Raw genomic sequence first — 22,504 nt, 5'->3', positions numbered from 1 at the left:
GTGGAGGTTTTTTCTTTTTTTTTTTTTAATTTGAAAATTTTCATTTTATTTATTTATTTTCGATTTGGTAAACATGCTAATATGGGATTTTTCCAATTTGGGAACTTTGTATGCAAGGTTATTTTGATCAATTTCAAATTTGATAATTCGTTATATATTTACGAATTCTCTCTAAAAAAAGAGAGGGTTTATGTTCATAAGTTTCTATTTTAGAACTCATATTCATATTTTTTATTTAAAAACATTCATATTCATAAATTCCTATTTTTGAAAAGTTCATATTTGCAAATTGCTAAGATTCCATATCCATACTTCCTATCTTGGAAAGTTTATGATCAAAAGTTTTTATTTTAGAAAATTATATTCAGGGTTTTCTAATACGAAAATATCTTAATTTTCTATCTTGGGAAAATTCATATCTATTAATTTTTAATTTAGGAATTTCGTGTTTTTTTATTTAGAAATTCTATATTGATTTATAATTTGCTAATTTGAAAAGGTTATGTTCTTTTAAAACTTTCTATTCGTAAATTTTTAATTTGAAACTCGTCCTATATTTGTAATTTTCTATTTAAAAATTTTATTTTTATAAATTTCTAATTTGGGAATTTATCATATATTCTTAAATTTCAAATTTAGGAAATTTTTAATTTCTAATTTAGAAACTTCATAAGTTGCCAATTTGGCAGTTTCACATTTATGATTTTCAAACTTGAAAAAATTTCATAATTTCTATTATTGCCGATTTGAAAAATATTTGCATATGTGATTAATTGGAAAATATTACCACGTGAACTTTAGACATGGAATGAAATTAGGGATTTTTCAAAGTTTTCATTTTTTTGTGCGAAATTCGAGTAATTATTAAAATATTTGGGAGAATTTTAACCTTAAGATTCATTTAACAAATCTGATATAAATTGATGATGATTGGCCCCTAATTCCCTAATTGGACTTTAGTCTTTGTACGTTGATCATGGGATAGTTTTGAATCGTAGTAGAGATCGATCATCTCAATCAGGCGGGTTTAGTACCTAGCACCTTCTAAAACCTGTAATCTGACCCATTACCGATTTCTCTTATCTGTTGATCGATTTGGATCCATTTTGGAGTTATTTTTTATTCCTAGAATTAAATTAGGTGGCAGCTCCCAATTCTAAAAAAATCTCCCATTTACCAATTGGAAGGGTCGAGGTGATTTCAATTTTATTAGGTTGGCAAGTGCCACAAGCATCCTCTTGATTAATAGGATAAAAGAGGAAAAATAATAATTTCGGAAGGGTATTGTTAAAAAATCTTTGAGGTTAAAAGAGTAAAAGAGAAAAAATAGTAGTTGGAAGGATATTATCGAAAAAAAGAGAAGAATAAATGAGTATTTGAAAGACAATATAGTTGAAGGGGTGAAAAAAAAAAATACAATGAGATCTACCGAATGGGATGGATGTGATGTTTATCCCCTATAACTATAGTAACAGTAGGACCTACAATTGTATTTTATTATATAGATATAATTTAAAATTAAAAAAAAAAAAAGGATTGAAGAAATAAAAAAATACGATTGTCTATAGATTAGGTAAAACCCAAAATCCAATTTATTTTGATTATACAACTCTCCAATAAGGATTCGATCAAATAGGTTATTGAATCATTCTATATCAACCATGTCCCGATCTGTTAAAATGTGTGAAAGTATATACCTTGTATTATATATTTTGTTCTATGTATTAAATTTATTTATATTTTGTATTTTAAATTGGGTTTGATTAGTTTAAACTCTAATACAACAAGAGTTCGATTCAATGCTTATTGGATTAGTTTCAGGTTTGATTCTTATTGTATTAGTCCCAAATCAACCTCGAACTGATCCAAACCCGATTTACTAACAACCCTAACAATAAAATACGAAAATGATTCAAATGATGTTATATTGGAAAATGCTAAAGTTTAATGCGGACATTAACATCCTTTGTAACTTTATTTTTCAAAAATGCCTTAGAAATGTATATATATAATTTTACAATAATCAATATTTTTATCTAAACACAATTAAGATCTTTTGATGCTTATAAAAAGGCCATTGTACCAAATATCCGTACCTTTAGGACTAAAAGACCATAAAAATGTATTTCATGGACATTTTTGAAAAGTTAAAGTTGTAGATTTTGCTAATGCATTTATAGCTCAAAATCAATAATTCAAGTAATCAAGCTAGCCAAATTCTTCACCACTATTATCAACATTTAAAAACTCTCTAATTTTCTTAAGATTTATTACTTTTATCCCCCTTTTCAAAATTATCACAATTATCATCATCTTTGGGTATATCCTTATGTAAATTAAGACCTCTAACATATATTGTGTTAATCTATTTATCTACTTTGTTGTGCTACTCCAAATACTTTGCTCATATTTTTTAATAAACTACATGATTGAGTCGCAACATGAATACAAATCTTCTAAACATGAGTTTAAAAGAAAAATTAATACCCCACAAGTCCTCTTATAGGCTAAGAGCACTTGGGTACTCTTACCCATGTTGGTCAAATGTGTTAATTCTTGTGTCTAAAAGAGTCGTGATTTTCTGACTCCCCCCTCTGACATACTCCCCCTTTGTTCTCCCGACATGACATATGACATAATCGTAGATTTTTTATTTTTTAGGATGCACAACCCCATAAACATATGCAGTTGTGCAATTTGAGAAAGAAAATCTACGATATTGTCACATGACACGTCGTTAGAGTGGGGGGGGGGGGGGGGGAGTATGTCAGAAGGGCGAGTTGGAAAATAGTTATTAATCCTAAAATAATATAGATCGAACTTAAATATAAGGACAACATCAATATTTTTAAGAGTTAATTAATTGCATTATTGACACAAAGACATTATAAATTGAGTATAATCTATTGATAAATGCTAACTAACGTTACGCATAGATGATCAACGGTTGACAACTACCTAATAGTGAAGTTGAAGTATTAGTAGAATATATAATGTAATACCATGTCAGATATATTGTGAGAGAAAAAAAATAAAAATAGTTGTTTTATTCAGAAAAGAAACGAATCGTGACTAATTCAATCTTATATCATTTGGAAAAGAAGAGTATATTAATAATTGAGAAATAAGAGACCTACCATAGTCAAATTCGGAACCTTAATAGCTTGAAACTTGTGGGGGTGGGACTTGGGAGTCTATATTATTACTGATATTCTCCTTTCCTAAAAAGACAAAAACATAAGTGCAAGCTTTAAGAAGAGTTCTGGACCGTAGCTCCAGAAAATATGCCCCTTTTATATTATATAAGATATATCTTGTTTCTTTCTAAATTTAAAAGTTCAAACTAAGGAAGTTTTAAGTTATATTCCAGGAATTTACGGGTTTCCGTTGCAAGTTTCAAAAATTCTTTATATACTATTCTTCTCTTCCCCACATAACAAGATATCTGAAAAATTGCGTTTCAGACAATGGAGTCTCCAAGAAATCCACCAATATTTCAGGTAAAGTTCTTCTCTCTCTCTCTCTCTCGGTTCTGTGTTTAATAGATTTTTCCCACTTTTTTTTTTCTTTCTGGGTTTTATTAATCCATGACGGATTCCTGATTTTTGGTGGTTATGTTATCTTGCTTTGGTTTCTGGGTTTTTATCTGTTTTGGTTATCCTCGAGATTTACAAAGTACATCTCCAGAAATGCGTCTCGTTATGTCCGCTATTGGCGGATAATATCATCTTGTTTCCTTTCTGAATGGTCGTTCCTTATGGTTTAGTTGGTTTCTAGTATGTCGATGTTGTACAAATCAGCCGGATCAAGTTGGTCCGGCTTTTGCACCCAAAGACTGCCACAAAGTACTAGTCACGTGCGTGGAAAACGGAAAAGTTCTCAGAAAAGTGGTGGTGGAATTATGGAAAGCGTGGTTGACTGCTGACCACTGAGGTCTGGATCAATTAATGTCCGGGTAGGCCGGCTAAATAGTCACGAGAGAGGAGTTCGTCATTGATAAAGTCGTCTTTATCAAAATTATGATAAGGATCGTAGAGAACAAACTCGGTTCAATTTTTTAAGAAAGTCTACGATTAACCTCACTATCTTAGTAAGGATTTCACACTTACTAAGGGTCTTTTGACTCAGCTTCTGACATCCAAAAATATGATTCAATGCTTTAGTGTTGTAGAGGACAAAATTATATGGGCTTTGAAAAAAAATTCAAGAACAAATTATTTTTCACTGTTGGATTTCAATTTTGGATTTTTGGGTAGCCATGCATTTTCAAAATCATGAATCAAACCCAAAAGAAATAATTTTTAGAAAAAAAAAAAATTCATAATGGATATGAGTTTTTAGAAAAAATCTAGAGTGCTTTGTTGTTGAATTGCTAACGTAATAATCCATCTGAGCAAAACGACTTTTAGTAAGAGCTTAAACCCTTACTTAGTAAGGAAAATTATTCTCTTTAAGAATTCAATGATGAAAAACGTTTCAATCATGGATCAAACCCAAAAGAAATTATTTCAAAAAAAAAAAAATTTCAGAAAAAATATAGAGTGCTGTGTTGTTGGATTGGTAACGTTATAATCCATCTAAGCAAAACGATTTTTAGTAAGGCAGAAACCCTTTCTTAGTGAGGAAAATCATCTCTTTAAGGGATAGTAGTCCCAGGACCAAGAGTGCTGCATCTTTATCAAAATTTTGATAGCAATATCTTTATCAAAAAAATTTCATTTCCTAAAATGAGGAGGTTGTATATTGTTTTATTTTTATTATATTGTTAGTGGGCCCAAATGACACCTTTCACATTATTCCTTTTTTAAAAAAAATATTATTATATTATGCAGGTGATTGAGTTATTTTCATTTATTGTGCTATTGGGACTACTGAGCTTAAGAGGAACCGAGTGCCAGGAAGCCGTTGAATTTAAATCTTTTCAGTACATCGCGATGAGCTGTCGAAAGCACAGCGCATCGCTGATAGAATTCGGAGGAGTAGGAGATGGTAAGACCTCAAACACCAAGGCCTTCAAGGAAGCCATTGATCATCTAAGTCAGTTTGAATCTGACGGCGGAGCGCAGCTCATTGTACCACCTGGCAAATGGCTGACTGGTAGCTTTAATCTCACCAGCTACTTCACTCTTTATCTTCAGAAGGATGCAGTTATCCTTGCATCTGAGGTCTTGATTTTCTCCTCTTATACCTTTATGATCTTTACACGTGTCAGTCTATCTATTTATCTATGCTTTTAGTGGACCCCACAGATCATAGGAAAATTATTTAAAAAAAGATATTCTATTGGCACGCTAACTTTAATGGGGTCCACATACCATAATTTAGAAGCCAGTTTTTTTTTGTATTGGATCGTTGCCCACTGAGTCAGATTTGACTCAGTGAAAAAACCGATTCCAATGAATTTGACATACATTGGAAAATACATGTATATCATTTAAATATAATTATCTGATTATAATCTAGATCATAGTATTTAACATCATTGATTAGACTCGAAACTCAGCCACTCTGACTCGACTGGGTTTCATAGGGGAAAAGCGTGTAGCTGTGTATCCTGCTTCAAAATTTTGAAGGAACCCTCTCCGTTGGATTACGTGTGGTATTTCCAAGGAGGTATTTCAAATTTTGGCAAAAATGTAGGGGTTTGAAATAAATTGAAAATGCCACATGTCTTGTAAAGTGTAGGGTAGTTTAAAATATGGGGCCGGTTCATGGGACATATGTAAAAATAATGGTTTTTCAAAATATGGGTTAGAGATTTTGGATTGAGTTTATTTTATGCGAGGATGGTCACTATGATGAGAAGATCATCCTCACAAAAAATCAGCTCAATTTGAAATTTCTAAAGCCATCAAAAGTGATTTACAAATTATTGACAGAAAATCGATGGTCCACATTCTAAATCACTTTTAATGGGGTCAGAAGTTTCAGATTGGACTGCTTTTTTTTTTTTCGGATGATCTTCCCATCATAGAGATCATCCTCACAAAAAATCAGCTCAATCCAAAACTTCTAAATCAGAGTTTGAAAATTTATTAATGTTACATTGTTTTTACATATGTTCTTTGATCTGTTCCCTTTAAATATTTATAAGTTCAATATAATTTTATTTGAGCAAGTCAATCCTTGTGTTTTTCGAGTTGAACCAACCTGGTGGACACAGAAAGCTTGACTCGGGTTTTAAACTATGATTACAATCTCATTTTATAAGATAATAATACACAACCATATACATTTGATTTAATATCTTAAAAATCAAAAGAACTCACATATAATTTTATCTCTATGTTTCGATGTAACCGTACTCACGTTATTATCATACACCACACTTGATCTTATGCTTTGTAGGATGAGAATGAATGGCCCCTTATTCCTGTGTTGCCTTCTTATGGGAGAGGACGAGATGCGCCCGGAGGCGGTTTAAGATATGGCAGCCTAATTTTTGGGACAAATCTCACTGATGTTGTAATTACAGGTATCACTTACATACCCATCTAAAATTCCCTTTTAAGTGGGCCCATAATTACAATGCAATAGTTGATCAATCAAGGCTAATTTTGATTGGTCTGATCTGATTTCCTTTTAGGTGATAATGGGACAATCGACGGCCAAGGTTCAATCTGGTGGGACAAATTTCATAAGAATCAGTTGAACTATACTCGACCTTATCTGATCGAAATAATGTACTCTGATCTGATTCAGATATCTAATCTCACATTACTCAACTCTCCATCTTGGTTTGTTCATCCAATTTACAGCAGGTTTGATTCTGTTTCTCCACAACCAAATTTCTTTTTGACATTTTCAATTAAATATATTTTCTTATGGTCATTTTTTTTTGAAAAAAAAATATTTTCTTTGCAATCATACTCAAATTTAGATTTTAACGTGTTCCGATCAAAATTTACGTGAAAAATACAGAAATATTATCATCCAGGGACTTACGATCCTCGCTCCATTTGATCCAGTATCTCCAAACACCGATGGTATCGATCCAGGTGTGTGTAGAATATAATTCCATTCTTTTGTTTTATAATCGCTTTTTGGTGTATCTATATCCTTGTTTGGTGGGTGATATATAATTTTACTAATTGGTATGTTATAAAAATTTGGAGTGACAATATAAGCTCTGGGCAATTTTATTTTATTTTTTGATGACTTTTTCTTGTTTGCAGATTCTTGCTCGAATGTACTCATCGAAGACTGTTACATAGTCTCTGGAGATGATTGCATTGCTGTAAAGAGCGGTTGGGACGAATACGGAATCGCAGTTGGAATCCCAACCGAACATCTAATGATCAGAAGACTCACTTGCATTTCTCCCGATAGCGCTGTAATTGCATTAGGAAGCGAGATGTCGGGTGGGATCAAAGATGTCAGAGCCGAAGACATATTAGCCATTAATTCAGAATCCGGAATAAGGATCAAGACTGCTCCAGGTAGAGGCGGGTATGTTAAAGATATATTTGTGAGACGAATGACGATGAAAACGATGAAGTATGTGTTTTGGATGACTGGAGCTTACGGGTCACACCCCGACGAAAATTATGACCCGAATGCACTTCCTGTGATTGAAAATATCAATTATAGTGACATTATTGCGGATAATGTTACAATGTCTGCGAATTTGGCAGGAATTGAGAAACATCCTTTTACGGGAATTTGCATCTCCAATGTGTCTATTACGTTGTCTCCAAAACCGAAGAAACTGCAATGGAACTGCACTGACATTGAAGGAATTTCGAATAATGTGAGTCCGAAGCCGTGTGGATTGTTGCCTGATCAGAATGAAGAAGCAACTACCTGCAATTTTCCGACTGATGATAGTCTATGGAGTGACGATGTTCGATTGAATGTTTGTTCTTACAGCATTGGACATTTATGAACTTCAAATCTATTTTCCTGCAATGGATTCTTTGTTAATCCATTCATTGTTATGTGGTTCCTTTATAAACCTTAAAAGTAGAGGATCAAATGACTTAAATTAATAAATTGTGTTTTTATTATCTACAAATTACTTTTGTGTAGCAGTCCTCCATCGGTTGTCATATTTTCTTTGAGGTTCTTCTCCAGCATTTCTACCTAAAATTTCTTATCACGTAGAATTGTTGATGGTGCAGAATGGATCGGTCCATGCATGTCCTACCATATTGATCATTAGTGAGATTGAAAAGCACAATCAACATGGGGAGGAAATCAAAGAGAACATAATTGGTTCAAGCGGGTTTGGACCTCGATAGAGCCCAATATGACTCTCCCCATGTCTTGATGTTTCTTTCTGGGAATGGTCAAAAGACTTAGCATACTCTTTAAGGAGGGGGCAGTTGCACATCCTCTCCCCATAGTCATGAAGGGCCATCTATGGGCATGCCTTGGCTCAACCCAAGCCTTACCTCCAGGGGATCGTCTGGAGTTCTCGTGTGTGCTAGGAAACTCTTCGTGATAATGTCAGTAAACAGCTGCACTGCGACACCTGTAGGGCCTTGAGGCTTGATCCGTACCATCACTATACCCCCCACTATACATGGGTGGGGTCTTGAGTGTAAACCAAGAAATAACCAAGCTTTAATATCACAGTACCCAAGATAAAAAATTAATCAAACAGAGAGTTGCACAAAGCAATCTACATAGGTTTTCAAGACAAACAGGGATAACTCAAAAGCTATCTAATACATCATAAAAATCTAAAGGTTCTCACATTTTATTTGATAGGTGAGAATATCAGAAAGTGATGAACCTTACAAGCATATATAATCTCTGCGGCAAACCTTCCACAGAATTCAGAGTGCCTTCGGTTTCTACGGAAAAAGATGACTTGCACTTACATTGTTTATAAACATAGATTTGCTAATAATTGGAGACTTGAAGCTCAAATACGGTCCCACACTGATAGATTTTGCATCTTCTTGGCGTTGTTGAAACTTAGAAATCCCTCATAAGTGTTGCTTCAGATTCCTTGCTCAGGTGCATTGTATCTTTTATGGGAAATTATGATGGACAATGCATTGTATGTGACAAACTGATACTCCAATTATCTTTCTATAATATACATTACTACCAAATCTTTTCTTAAAAAGTTGGGTCTGGATTAAACTTCACAGTTTCTCTCCAGATTAGCTCCTTAATATTCTCTTCAGTGAGTGATGGTTGCTCAAAATCAAAACTAAAGGGCCTTGGGCAAATGGGCTCATCATTGATATCATGAAGAGATTTCAAGTACGGGTGGCAAAGTGCCTCATCGACTGCGGACGGATCAAGAAGAAAAATTAAGCACAATATATGAAATGACTTCCAATAATAAACCAAATAGAAAAAGATGCTGCACTTAAAATTAGAACCTATGTGGTTATACCTGTAATACGCTTGTTTGGATCGAAGACCAGCATTTTCTCTAGCAAATCGACAACTACAGGAGATCTATTGGAGAATCTAACTGAGAATTGTTGTTTTGGGTATTGTGGAAGCTGCCTAACATATCTTCTCGCATTATCACTTCGAAGGAACCCAAGGCTGGAGTCGTCAGGCGAACCTAGTAGCTATATATATAGCAAATAAAAAATGTGAAGCTTTTCAGATTCTAGTAAACTTGATGAGGATGAACCTTTTTTAACAGAGCATTTTTAAGAATAATTATTTGCATAATTATTATTTTTTTAGATTTTTAGAGGCAGGCTGAAAATGAAGAAAATATCAGAACCATACCTCTGTGATGAGCCTCAGCTGATGAACATAGTCTTTGCCTGGGAACAAAGGTTCTCGCATCATGATTTCACCAAGTATGCAACCCACTGACCAAACATCGATGGCAGTAGTGTATTCTGAACAATTAAGGAGCAACTCTGGTGCTCGGTACCAACGAGTGACAACATATTCCGTCATGAAATCTGTTTCAGATGTCGTCCTTGCCAGTCCAAAGTCACCAATCTTAAGATCACAATTTGCATTTAGGAGCAAATTGCTGGGTTTAAGATCACGGTGCAAGACATTTGCTGAGTGCACATACCTCAGTCCTCGTAACAACTGATACAAGAAGTACTGCAAGGGATGCATTTTGAATGTCAAGCTCATTTACTTCAAACACAAACAAGTTGCTGACATAGTAATCATGAAAAAAAAAATGCCAACAACAACAACAACGTCAGGTCATATCAACTCTCACCATCTCCATCCATGTTCTTTTGGGTCTTACACTCATTCATTTAGGACCTTTGACATGAATATTTCTTCTATCTAGGGTGGTAATTGGCCTTCGGCAGACATGCCCAAACCATCTCAATCGACTTTCTCGTAGGTTATTGTCTATTCAAGCTACTCCTACATTTTCCTGACTTGTTCATTTCTAATTTCATCCTTCCCAGAATTTCCATTCATCCATCTCAACACCCTCATCGTTACTAAGCTAATTTTATTAACATAATTGATGTAGGAAGGTGAGGGAAGAAAAGAAATTTGGGGAATTAGGAAATTTGGTTGGGGAATTTTGGGTAAGTTGTAAGAATTTGAAATTGGATTTTTTGATTTGGGTTAGGATAGGGTAAACTCAAAAGGTAAAATGAAAATTTTATTTCAAAGATTAAAGGTTAAGATTTGTATGGTAAGGAAATGATTAAAGGTTAAGAGAATGGAGAAAGGATTAAGGGTTGAATTTTGTACGTTTCAAGAATCAAGAATAAAAAAAATTCAAGGATTAAAAGAAAATCAAGAAAAGATGATTCTTGATGGATTTAAGAATTCAAGATTTCAAGAAAATCAAGAAGCAAAAAAATGGAAAGATGAGAAGATGATAAAAAAGATAGAACTTTGGAATCACACCAAGAATGGTGGAGAACTCACTCCACTCCATAAAAGAAACTCATTCTTTATTCATCAAAATTCTTCGCTAAAAAAATTCCTAATACAATCTATATAAAGAAAATAAATCCAAGAGTCCTAATCAAATTAAAACACCAAATAAATAACCTCATTTTCGAAATTTTCTCTCTCCTAATTTTTCAACCGTAATAAACTTAAATAGAAGACAAACTAAAATTACTAAACAGTCCCTAAATATTATACTAAGACCATGGGCTAATAAAATATCAAAATAAGTCCAAAAAACATAAAATTAAAGTCTTAAGACAGAAAACTAAAAAAAAAAAAAAATCTACTTTTCAAGTTTTGATGTCCTCATCAATAATGCTTCTTGATTGCAATAACATCCAACTCCATAAAGCATAGCTGGTCTTACAACCATCTTATAGAAGATTCCTTTTAATTTGATGGTTTGTGATCACAAAGCACTCCAAGAATTCAAAAAATATTCTGGGATGCTACTGCTTGTAAAGATAGACCAGTGGTAAATGTCAAGTCCATAGCTTCAAAAATTAAAATATTAATATGAAGTCCGATGGCAGACAAATGATTCACATGTAATAGTATTCCCCTTATCTTTTTGACCGATATTGATGCAGGACGATGTGATATTATTCTCCTGTTGACAGATATAAGTTGTCATTTCAGGAATTATTTTAAAGGCTGAAAAAAGGAAAGCCTTTAAAGTGAAAGGTTTTTTTTTCTTTGGGGGGGGGAGGAGGGATGGGGATGGGTAAGCTGGACTTGAACCTATGACCTCAAAGTTGTTTTGCAATGTGTCACACCAACTGAGCTATGGGTCTAAGTCCTAAATTCAAACATTTGTTTGTTAATAATGAAGAGTTAAATATGGTATGAAAGGGCGCATCTATTACCCAATTCAACTCCCTCCATAGAAGTTAAAGAAAACAATCAGCAACAATTATGATAAGCTATGAACATTGAGATTGCTTTCCATCCCATCCTTGACATGATGACTGTAAATTCTTAAATGCGCCAAGAAAGAAGGCCAGTGCCAAACCTGACAATGGTCATCTGTCAATGGTTGGTTTGAGCGTATTATTTGATGAAGATCAGTGTCCATTAACTCATAAACGATGTACACGTCATTGAAGGTCTCCCTTTTTGGAGGGCGTATTATGTCTTTGATGGCAATAACCTGTGGAAGACAAAATACTGGCAGTCAGATCACACTAGAAGAAAAAGAGAACACAAAAACCATTTCAGCCTGAATACTAAAGCCAACAAGAACAGGTGAACCAGTACAAATAAGTTCAAACATAGAACCTGTGGTGGAAACTAACCTCTTGCATTCTAAGAAATGTGAATTCAGATATGATATAACATTTATTGGAGATAGAGTCAATGCTTATGTAGAATAAAAGAAATTCTATCCATGAGTAAAATCCAACAACACTGAAATTCAATAATTGCTAAAAGGTCTTTTGTCACCATGCATTTTAACAAATAAAGTTTAACAATCTTCAGAATTGGACACCCCATGTTGAAGGTAGAAGCAATACAGTCTAGATAGTTATTTTTTTCCTAGAGTTCCATAGGTTATAGTTTCTTTAAAAAAAAATTAATTTCTATATAAACACCAGGAATCTATGGATGACATCTGAACAGATAAAGAATATAAATCGCAGCCTGTCAGCAACCAGAGGAGTGTACACTTCAAGAAACTTAAATATTCAATCACACACGCATGCAAGGGTCGGGATCAGTTGACAATCGTTATTTGACAACCATTTGTCCTATACGGGTTAAAAGTTTCGGAATTGGCTGGTTTTTTTAGGATGATCTCTATGGTGAGATCATCGTCATAAAAAATCAGTCCATTCTGAAACTTCAAACTCCATCAAAAGTGATTTACAAGTTGAAGAATCCGTCAAGTTTTTTACCTTCAACTTGTAAACCACTTTTGATGGACATTTTTTGTGAGGATGATCTCCTTAGCATAGAGATTATCCTTACAAAAAATCATCCCATTCCAAAACTTTACAAATGGTTGTCAACTGGATTGTCACCTGATCCCAAACCTATATATATTACCAGTTTGAGGAGGGTAACACAAGTGAAAATTCTCCATGGGGTCGCCTGTGTCCCACTGAGGGAAAACTTGGGATATAGTAGGCAAGTTGGGACTACATTTCTTTGGAAAGATGAAGTACCCCTGCAAAACTAATATCTCAAACTTTCACATATACTCTTTCTTTGGCTCAAAATTCCCAATGAAGCAACTAATAAGCATGAAAGGGTCCAAAGAATCCTTGTTGGAAGGAGGTGATAGAAAAGAGACGATCGTGTAAGGTGAAAGAAGTAACAAGTTAAGATTGCAAAAGGTAGAGTGGAGTGTAATCAAAGCTTAGCTTAGCCTATACCATTTAGCACCTATAGCCTAAGCAAGCACCAAAGGAAAAGAGGTTGCATACATGCATGTTTGACAGATGTCTTGGATCTAGTTGGTGATTGATCACCAGGAAAGTATTTGTTGGGATGTGATATCAAAATCATTGTAATTCAAGGACTCCTAATTATGTATAACTTGAATTGTATACATAGAATACAAGCTTACCTGTTTGTATCCAATATGTGATAAACTAAGAAAAGAAGTCGACTGAGATAGTTTGGGGACGGTCAACAAAAACCAAGTACAGACCCATAAAAATGAATATGCAAGATGAATGTTCTAAAAGAGCGAGAGGAAAATCCAAAAGAAGATGGATTAAGATAGCGAAAGAGTAGTGTCCTAATCCAAAAATATGGGCCCAAGTGAGCTCATGAGTTGAAACTGCAAAGAAAAGGTTGTTTCTAATGCCCTCAATGGCAGTTTTGTTATTATCTATTTAGAAATCAATCAATTCAGGCAACCAAATGAAGGGATTTGGAGTTGGCCCAGTTGCAAAAGTAACTCAAAATATAATTTCCTGATGAATATCAAAATTTGAAAATTTCCCGAGAAAAAAAAAATTGTTTGCTGTGTTTTTTGGGGATAAGTACAAAATTTTACTGATAAAAAGCGGCTGAGGTGGCACCTAGTACAAGAAAAAAGAGGCGGAAGTACAACAAGCCCAACACTAGCTACTCATGACATAGAGCATCCGACTTAAAAACAAAATCCTCAAAGAAAACCCCATCAAACTCCTTGCTGTCTCAGAATTTTTAGTATTATTTTTTTATTTAAACCTGGAAATTAAAGTGTGGGCCCCATCACTCTGATGAGCCTAATAAGGACCAAATCATATAAGGCAGTGATGTCCGTCTTGGTTAATTGGAAGGAAGAGCAAAATGTGCTATTAGTGGGTTTATGGAGGGGGAATAAATCGAGGGGCATTTGAGTCATTTTCTTTTTATTAGTTGTGGCTAGAGAATTGAGGGAGGTGTCCCACCCTTGTGATATGCTAGACAACCGCCTCTTAAAAATTTTAAACTAAAAAAATTGACTAGGTCAAGGACACATGGCTACCTAAGGTCTTGATGAGCACCATCTAGTAAGGTGTAGGGTTGAAATAAAAACACTTGTTGAGAGACAAAGTGTCTGGAGTTGGTTGCGAGAGAAGTGGGAGAGAGGTTAAAGAATCAAAAGGATGTATACCACAACCATTAACTCAAGTCATGGGCATCCAAATGGCCACCACTTTGGGTCCCTGCTAGGTGAAGCATTAACTATAAAGGTTAGTTATAAAATGAATAAAGCATTCATTTAAGAGCATAGGAACACTCTCTGGACTCAAACCAAATCATCTAAACGTCTAACAGGGATTGTTACATTGAAGTAATTTTCTAACAGTGGATGCCTCAGATGGAACACTTCATCAAATACAGCATTTCAGAGGTTGTAAATCTGTCATTCTGTACTCCACCATTGCAATTTAGAGTAATTTAAATTTGGCACTGGTGCAATTAGTACAAGTCTGATAGAATACAGTACAGTAGTCTTGCGTACCCACGGCAACCTGTAGACATCCTTGTAAGGAAGGGATCATTACCAAGATATTGTCAGTTTGGTGTCCTTGATTTATTGCAACAACACCAGGAACACAGAATACGAAGGAAAAGATGAAATGAGAATAGAAACAGTACAGTAGGTCCAGAATGAAGCACAGCCATGCATTTGTAAGTAAACAGAGAGAACATTCAAACTCGTGAACAATAGAAGTCTCAATAGGACAGCATAAGTGAACTCAAACTAAAATATTTTTACGAACATTTAAGGGTCTGTTTGATTGCCTGGAATCTCATTTTCCATGTAATTCGAATTCCATGGGACAATGATCATGGAAAATGGACACATTTGAAAACTGAAATCCATCGTTTGATTGCGGTAAGGGAAAAATCAGAAAAAATGGAAGAACAGATGGTGTGAAGTCCTGCTTTGGTGGGATTCCAATTTCGAAGGGTCCGGGGTGGGACAATACAGTCCCATCCATATGGGAAAATCAGTAAGTCACTTTGACGGGAAAAAGATGTCCCAACCTGAAAAATCAATCAAACTAGAAAAAATTGTATATCCATAGAAAATCACTTTGTATTCCATTTTCTATGGGTAACAAAGCAGGCCCTAAGGTTACTAAACTCACATTTTCATGATCCATGTGGTGGAGAAGCTTAATTTCTCTTAACGTCCTTTTGGCGTCTATCCTGTTGTCAAACGCATTACCAATCTTCTTGATTGCAACCTCTTCATGTGTCACAGAATTCACAGCAGCGCTGGAGGAAATGAAAATTCACATATATCATCATTTAATGAAAGGAAAAAAATAGAGGTTGTGATAAAATTATGTGAATAAAATAAAACACAAGGTGAAACAAATCATATCATTAAAACCTTTCAAAACAATTTAAAGATTAACATATGATTCAAATAAAAGAACTACATTCTCTAACATTCCCATCAAACACTCAATGTCTAGCAAATTCATGACTTTTGAGTGATAGTTAGAAAACAAAATTCTTAATAAACACGAAAGAAGATCCATAGGAGAGAAATGTGGTCAAGGAGTTTGTCCCAAACATATCAATTGTCAGTTGAATAAAAAAATACAGTATTAATGTTTAGAATTGACGAAAGCAATGGATAGCTGCTAAGCACAACAAAAATAATTTAGTTAAAAGGTCATTTGGCGGAACAATGTTAACAGCAGCTGATCCTAGAAGCAACTGCAACTGAAGGTTTGGAAGCTGGGGCAAGGGTGAGACTGGTGACAAGGTAATGTAGATGAGTGACCCAGATTTGTGGATTGAAAGATGGGTGGGTGCAAGCTTCAACCACCAAGAAATGGGTGTGTTGGGAAGATCCAACCTCTACCCCCAACCTTTGGAGGAAGAGATTTAAGCGTTCTTTTCTCAATAATATAGATGGATAGGTTGTTCTTCCACCCCAAAGCTCATGTGATATGGGCGGGAAGCTTTGCTTCTACCCAGCTCCAAGCCACACTAGGGAAGAGCCCCATGCTCATTGTCTCCATGAGAAGAAAGCTCCCAAAACTCATCTATTTCTCCAAGAAAAGCTCCCGCCTCCTCAAAATGTGAATCAATACTAAAGCCTATAACTCTAGGGACAGTCATATATCCCTTGGGTTGTTCTTCATAGCTTCACTCGAATGAAAAACCAAAATTACAATAAAAATTTAAAAATAATCTTGAAGTGCTAAACTCCCAATGCACCTCTTTTCATCAATCAATGCCCTCTTTTTGAACTGCATCATTCACCTCGGATTGAAGAAATTTGGATCCAACAAAATTATCAATGGCGTCTTTCTTGCACGGTCGGAGCTGCAACAAGCACACTCTTTGTGGCTCAACTCAAGCAACCACATGACAGGGGGCACATTTCACGAGCAATCTTGCAGTGAAAGTCTAGGAAGGATTTTTTTTATTTTTCTGTTTTTTGGGTGAGACATAACGTGCAACACATAGTAGCAAGCAAAATTGACTGCCCACTTCCCTTCATCTTTTTTGTTCGTTTTCTCATCTTTTCCTCCTTGTTCACTTTTTTATTCTTTTCTTTTATCCTTCTTTTTTGTTTTGTTTTTTCTTCTTTTTGGTTTTCAACTCATTTTTATCTCTTGATTTGTTTTTTCCCTGTCTTTCTCCAAACAATGGACAAAAACACCCATAGTTACTTTTCTCCCCTGGTGATAGGGCTAGATTATGAAGGGCAATGACAACCTATTTTAGGCCAAACTTGAAGTGTTTTACTCCCCTTCTGTGATAGTTATGATTGGCCAAATGACAAGGAATGGAACATTGGAGTCTAGAGACTCAAAGAGGATGAACTTGATCTTAGCTCTTTTTTCACATTCTCGGGCGGTAAGAAGGTTTTTGTATATTTTGCAACAAAGCTGTGAACGGCAAAAAGCAATTCACTTTTATGATTGAAAAATGGGGGATGAAGGATTGCAAATTTTCACTAAGACCTGCAGACAATCAGATGCATTATGAAGTAATAGTTGACGTTGATTTTGCCATTTTATCAAGAAACAAACAGTTTTTTTTATAGGTAAATGCAACTGGTATTAAATGTGGTCAAGGAGACCAATGAAAAGAGTACAAAAGGGAGAAAACGAACCAGCCCAAACGTCTAGGACGATCTACATACCCAATCCCATCTCCCCATGAAGTCTTCAAACAAGACTCCTTTAAACTCAACAAAAAATTTACACCAAGAAAAGAGAAAACATTTAATAGATACAAAAATGTCCTCTAAGAATACTTCTAACCCATCAAAAACTCGACGATTTCTTTCCACACCTCTCAACAAACCGAGAACGGGATGATGGACCACAAAATTCATTTTGTCATGTAAAAGAAGCTCCCATTCTTGGCCAAGATTCGAAAAGGGACTTCACCAAACGAGGGAGACAACCCACACCACCAAATAAACCCCAGAAGTAGTTCCATATCTCCGAAGCCCATGCACAATGTAATAAAAGATGACTAACAGATTCCCCAACCCTATTACACATAATGCAAGAGTTTGGAGAGCAAAAGCCCCTTTGAATCAATCTGTCCATGGTGTGGATGCTATCCCAAGCCGCAGACCCAAAAAAAGAAAAGCAATCTCGGAAGGAACTTTTGGACCCCAAATAGTTGTTGCTGGGAAATTCACACCCTCTGTAGAAATAAGGGATTTGTATAAAGATCTTACTAAAAATAAGCCTTCCTTTGCGTCCTTGCAATCCTTGTATCAATCAAGCCTTTGGGCGCATGAATCTCTTCTAGCCAGCTTGTCAACAACGCTACCTTCTCCACCTCTCAATTTTTAAATGCCCAACCAAAATTCCAACCAATAAGCCCATCGCAATCCACCAAAAAATCAGAATTTGGAGCCCCTTTCTTGGAAGACAATTGAAAAAAAAAGACAAAAAATTATCTTTCAACGTCACATCCCTACACCATAAATCCTCCCAAAACCAAACCTGCCTACCATCCCACACCTTAAACATTACTCTTTGATAAAAAAAACTGAAACGTCTTCAGGATACCCCCCCCACACCCCACACCCGAAAGTACCCCTCCCCAGCCCACTATCCCACCCAAAATCACTCTCCCAAATTTTCACAACCACCACTTTCCTCCAAAGGTTATCTCTTTCCACCCCGAATCTCCATGACCACTTGCCTAACAATGCCTTTCCAAAAGTCAACACCATTAAAGTCATCGACATCTCTCTTAAAAGATATAAAGAAACAAATAACTACTTTTAGCCTAACGAGAAGTGTTCATCACCATCATTTACTCCTTATGTAACAATGACAAGACACCTTTTTTTTTGTATCTAACACCAATAAATGTCTAGTACAATTTTTTCAAATTATCCAAAAAATGGACATGTCGGAACAAATACATTGATTATTAGATCTATACTTTAATAAAATTATTTCAAATACTTGTGGGAAAAGAAAAGAAGAGAATTACTTGTTTCTTGCTTGTAGAAGATGGTGGACTTCTTAAAAAGCTAAAAGCAATCAACAATTACTTGACAAGTGGTGAGTCCATTAGTTACTTGAAATTTTTGAAAAGAGAAGGTTAAAAGGGTCCCCACTTACCTTAGAATATTTGATTCTACTACGTAAATCTCACTACTGATGAGAAAACAAGAATCTATTGTAGCATAATAAATGAGTCTAACAAACTCATTTTAGTGAAATGATGTTACCATTATGAGGTTTCTCTTCTTAGGGTCTAGATCGTTGGATGGAGGACCATATCTTGGTGCGGATATTAGAGATCATTTCCTCCTTAGGATGATGACGACAAAGCACATACCTTTTTTTTTGTTGGGACAGCTTATATCGAAAGAACGAGAAATAGGCCCTCAATCTTTTGTTTTTCTTAGAGTTAGATTCAAGACAAATTCATTCATACTATCAAGTATCAGCCGCATGTCTAGCCATATTTAACACGTGTATATGTCAGTTATGAAGTCTACACATTATCCAACTCTATTAGGGTCGGAAATTACTTCTACTTCTTCATTAAACTCTATCTAGAGTTATATATTCTATCTATATATCTGTCTTAAGATTATTTCTTTCTACCTAATCCACGTCAATTTTCCCATCGCCTCACCCTCTTTTAGAGCATTAACTTACACCAAAGTGCTCACTACTGCCATAATTGGTCTTCATTGCACATGCCCAAACCATCTCAACCAACTTTATTTTATAACATCCCATGTTGCAGATATTTTTAGGTTCTCTCAAATGAATACATTTGAGATATGTCTTGTTGAGTCTTACCACGCATTCATCTTCATATCCTCATCTCTTTTACGCTCATGATGTGGACATTTTATTCCTTAACTACCCAACGGTTACCTCCGTAAAAAAAGGCTTATGATTGTCATTTTATCGAATTTTTTCTTTGAAGTTGAACATTATATGCCAATTACATATATCCCAAAGCATGTCTTTACATTAGCCACCAACACAAGTTTCATGGTTCACATCCTCACCAATTTCTTCATATTTATAAATATTATTATGGAATATAAATTAAGGAATTGGTCATTTTGCAATATTCTCATCTATCAATCTTAACTAGCTTTTCATCCCTATGAGTATCATTAATAAAGTTGACTTGAATCGCACATATTATCTCTTTGTTCTAATCTCTTAAAGCCCATATTTTTAAATTTCCATTTGTAATTCTAGTATTTAGTATTTACTAGCCTTCTAGCTTCATCAACCAACACCACATTTATGCAAATCACATACACCAAGGTGATTTCTCGTTGTGCAATTAATGAATCCATATTAATGAAAAACAGTGTGGAGTTTGGGTTCCCTTATCCAAAACCATTACAATTGGAAATCCCTTTTCTTACCACCAAATTAATGTGAAGCATTTCATCATCATTATCAAAGCCTCATCCCAAATATTTGAGGTCTTCTAAACAAATCTTGTCACTCTGTTCCACTATGTCTAGAGCCACATCTTTTTATTAGAGGTGCTATTGGCACCCCAAGTTTTACTTATTACAGCACAATTTCTTAAATTATTTATCACACCCCAATTAAGGATTAAAACACACTCTTCAAACATTACAAAGGTTTAGCTTAAATAATAATCTCAACATTATAACACTCATTCAAATGATTTCAGTAGCTGTTTACAATTATGATTAGGCTCATAAAATCCTAAACCCAAAAAATTGAAATCTAGCAAAAAAAAACAAGCGAGCTGCTAATGGCACCCCAACTTCTACTTATTCTCAATCATACGCTTATTTTCTTTATTTTTAATTGGGATATAATAAGTAAAAGTTGGGGTGCCAATAGCAGCTCTTTTTTATTATTGAAAATTTGTTTCCATCCACTTTCACTATCCCAATCCACGTTTTTCTAGGACTTCCTCTCTCTTTTAAAACCTTCAACTTGAATATTTCTTTTGACTAGGGTTGAAATTAGCCTTTAGCATGCTCAAACCATCTCAATTGACTTTCACTTAGTTTATCACTTGTTGGAGCTACTCTTACATTTTAATAAATATGTTCATTTCTAATTCAATATTTCCTAGTCTTTTCACTCATCCATCTCAACATCCTCATCATGGCCACAGTCAAGTTTTTTATATGATGCTTCTCAACTGCCCAACCTTCAGCTCCATGGAGCATAGCCAGTCTTACCATAGTCTTATAATTTCATTTATTTGTTCTACTCTATATAATATATAGATCAAGAAACCTACTTTGTAATTCTCCATTACTAGAAATGTTCGGGATCCTTCTTCATTTACATTAGAATAGATTCAAGTAACCTCAATTAGGGTATCACATGAACTTTTATCTGCAAAAAACACAACACCCCCAATCCCAAATTCCAATTCTTCATTAATTTTCCTACAAACCAACTCAAAAAAATTCACCAAACCCCCTAAATTCACAACCATCCATAATCTTCACACTGTCAACCAACTAAGCAAGAAATCATTATAAATAGAATCACAACTTCTCCACGTGTTCTTTAAAAACTCCCAAAACCCAATCGAAATTTAACCAAAATATATCAACTCAAACCACATGAATCTCAATACTGTCTAAAATTTCAACCAAATTAAACCCATTTTTTTATACAGAAAATCAAAAATCAAAGTAATCACTAAATTAAGAAACTTTAAATCTCCAAAAATCTTACCAGACAATGCCATAGGCCCCTCGACCAACGGGTCGAATCGGTGGAACGTATTTCGTAGGGACCTCAAAAAGGTTTCCGTGCAAATTGTACTGGACGTATCGACCGCCATGAGTGAGGACTCCTTTGATATCACTTGAACCAGAACCAGATTCCCCAGACATCTTTAAAAGACCCCAAAAAAAAGGATCCAAATCCGAAAACTCAGAAGCAGATTTCAGAGAGCGAGAATGAAGGATTCGCCGCTAAATTTAGCTGAAACTCCGTTAAATCTAGTTGAAAAGCTTTGAAATTTCTCCGCTCTTTTTGTCCATCTTTTGAAGAAGTTGTGGAACTTTAATAGAAAATACTTCGAAAATCCGTGAAGTGGCCTTTGCAGACTCGTGGATGGATGCTTTTCTCTCTCTTCTTTTCTGACTCTTTAAATGGTATATGATGCTAAAGGTGAAAAAAACTAGATGATGATCCCTTGATCTACACCGTCGATTTTTAGTATGGCCCACCTCAAAAAATAATGTTAGTTTTCCAAATCATCCACTTAAAGCTCGAAAACTCACTTTGACCAAATATGTTAAAATTAAGAAAGCTCCTATTGCCACACCAATTTTTACTAATGCCAACCTAAGATGTGTGTAATTCATTGGTGATTTATATATGAAGTAAGGTGGCGTTAGTAAAAATTGGTGTTGCAATAGAATCTGCCTTTATTAAATATTTAAAATATAATCATAGTAAAAAATTGATAATTAATAATTATTCCTTAAAGGTTTAATTTGGATAAATTCAAAAAAAAAAATAAAAAAAATTAGGGATTATATAAATAAAGTCTTTGAATTTTTTTATTTAAAACCTATCAGTTTCAACGTCCCCAAAGTCTAATTAGTTCTTGAGGTTTGAATGTTAAAGAAATAAAATTCTAAGGGTGGAAGATACTCACAATCAATCGATATACTTGATTTACCAATGTAATATTTATCCCTTATTTAGAGTATTTTATAAGTTTTTTAAAAAAT

At 34.7% G+C, this 22,504-nt stretch overlaps 2 protein-coding genes across 2 annotated transcripts; one reads left to right on the top strand and one right to left on the bottom strand.

The window, feature by feature from the left end:
- The first annotated feature begins 3,291 nt into the window (after positions 1-3,291).
- On the top strand, positions 3,292-8,014 carry LOC147408015 (putative polygalacturonase). The gene is made up of 6 exons (XM_086436839.1): positions 3,292-3,500; positions 4,833-5,165; positions 6,349-6,475; positions 6,587-6,761; positions 6,922-6,998; positions 7,176-8,014. Exons 1-6 carry the CDS (start codon positions 3,468-3,470, stop codon positions 7,883-7,885), a joined length of 1,455 nt encoding a protein of 484 aa, XP_086292965.1. The 5' UTR covers positions 3,292-3,467; the 3' UTR covers positions 7,886-8,014.
- Positions 8,015-8,564: 550 nt separating this feature from the next.
- LOC147408014 (mitogen-activated protein kinase 4-like) lies at positions 8,565-21,897 on the bottom strand. Its single transcript, XM_086436841.1, has 6 exons — positions 21,495-21,897; positions 15,435-15,564; positions 11,873-12,010; positions 9,703-10,035; positions 9,353-9,536; positions 8,565-9,242 (listed from the first exon to the last, which is right to left on the bottom strand). The coding sequence occupies exons 1-6, from the start codon at positions 21,653-21,655 to the stop codon at positions 9,070-9,072; spliced, it is 1,119 nt and encodes a 372-aa protein (XP_086292967.1). The 5' UTR covers positions 21,656-21,897; the 3' UTR covers positions 8,565-9,069.
- Between the last annotated feature and the right edge of the window lie 607 nt (positions 21,898-22,504).

Source organism: Akebia trifoliata, chromosome 3 (genome assembly GCF_017979445.1).
Source record: "Akebia trifoliata isolate Shusen 1 chromosome 3, ASM1797944v1, whole genome shotgun sequence".
Classification (NCBI taxonomy): Eukaryota; Viridiplantae; Streptophyta; class Magnoliopsida; order Ranunculales; family Lardizabalaceae; genus Akebia; species Akebia trifoliata.
The sequence above is the reverse complement of the archived record's forward strand: the minus strand, read 5'-3'. Positions and strand labels throughout refer to the sequence as shown.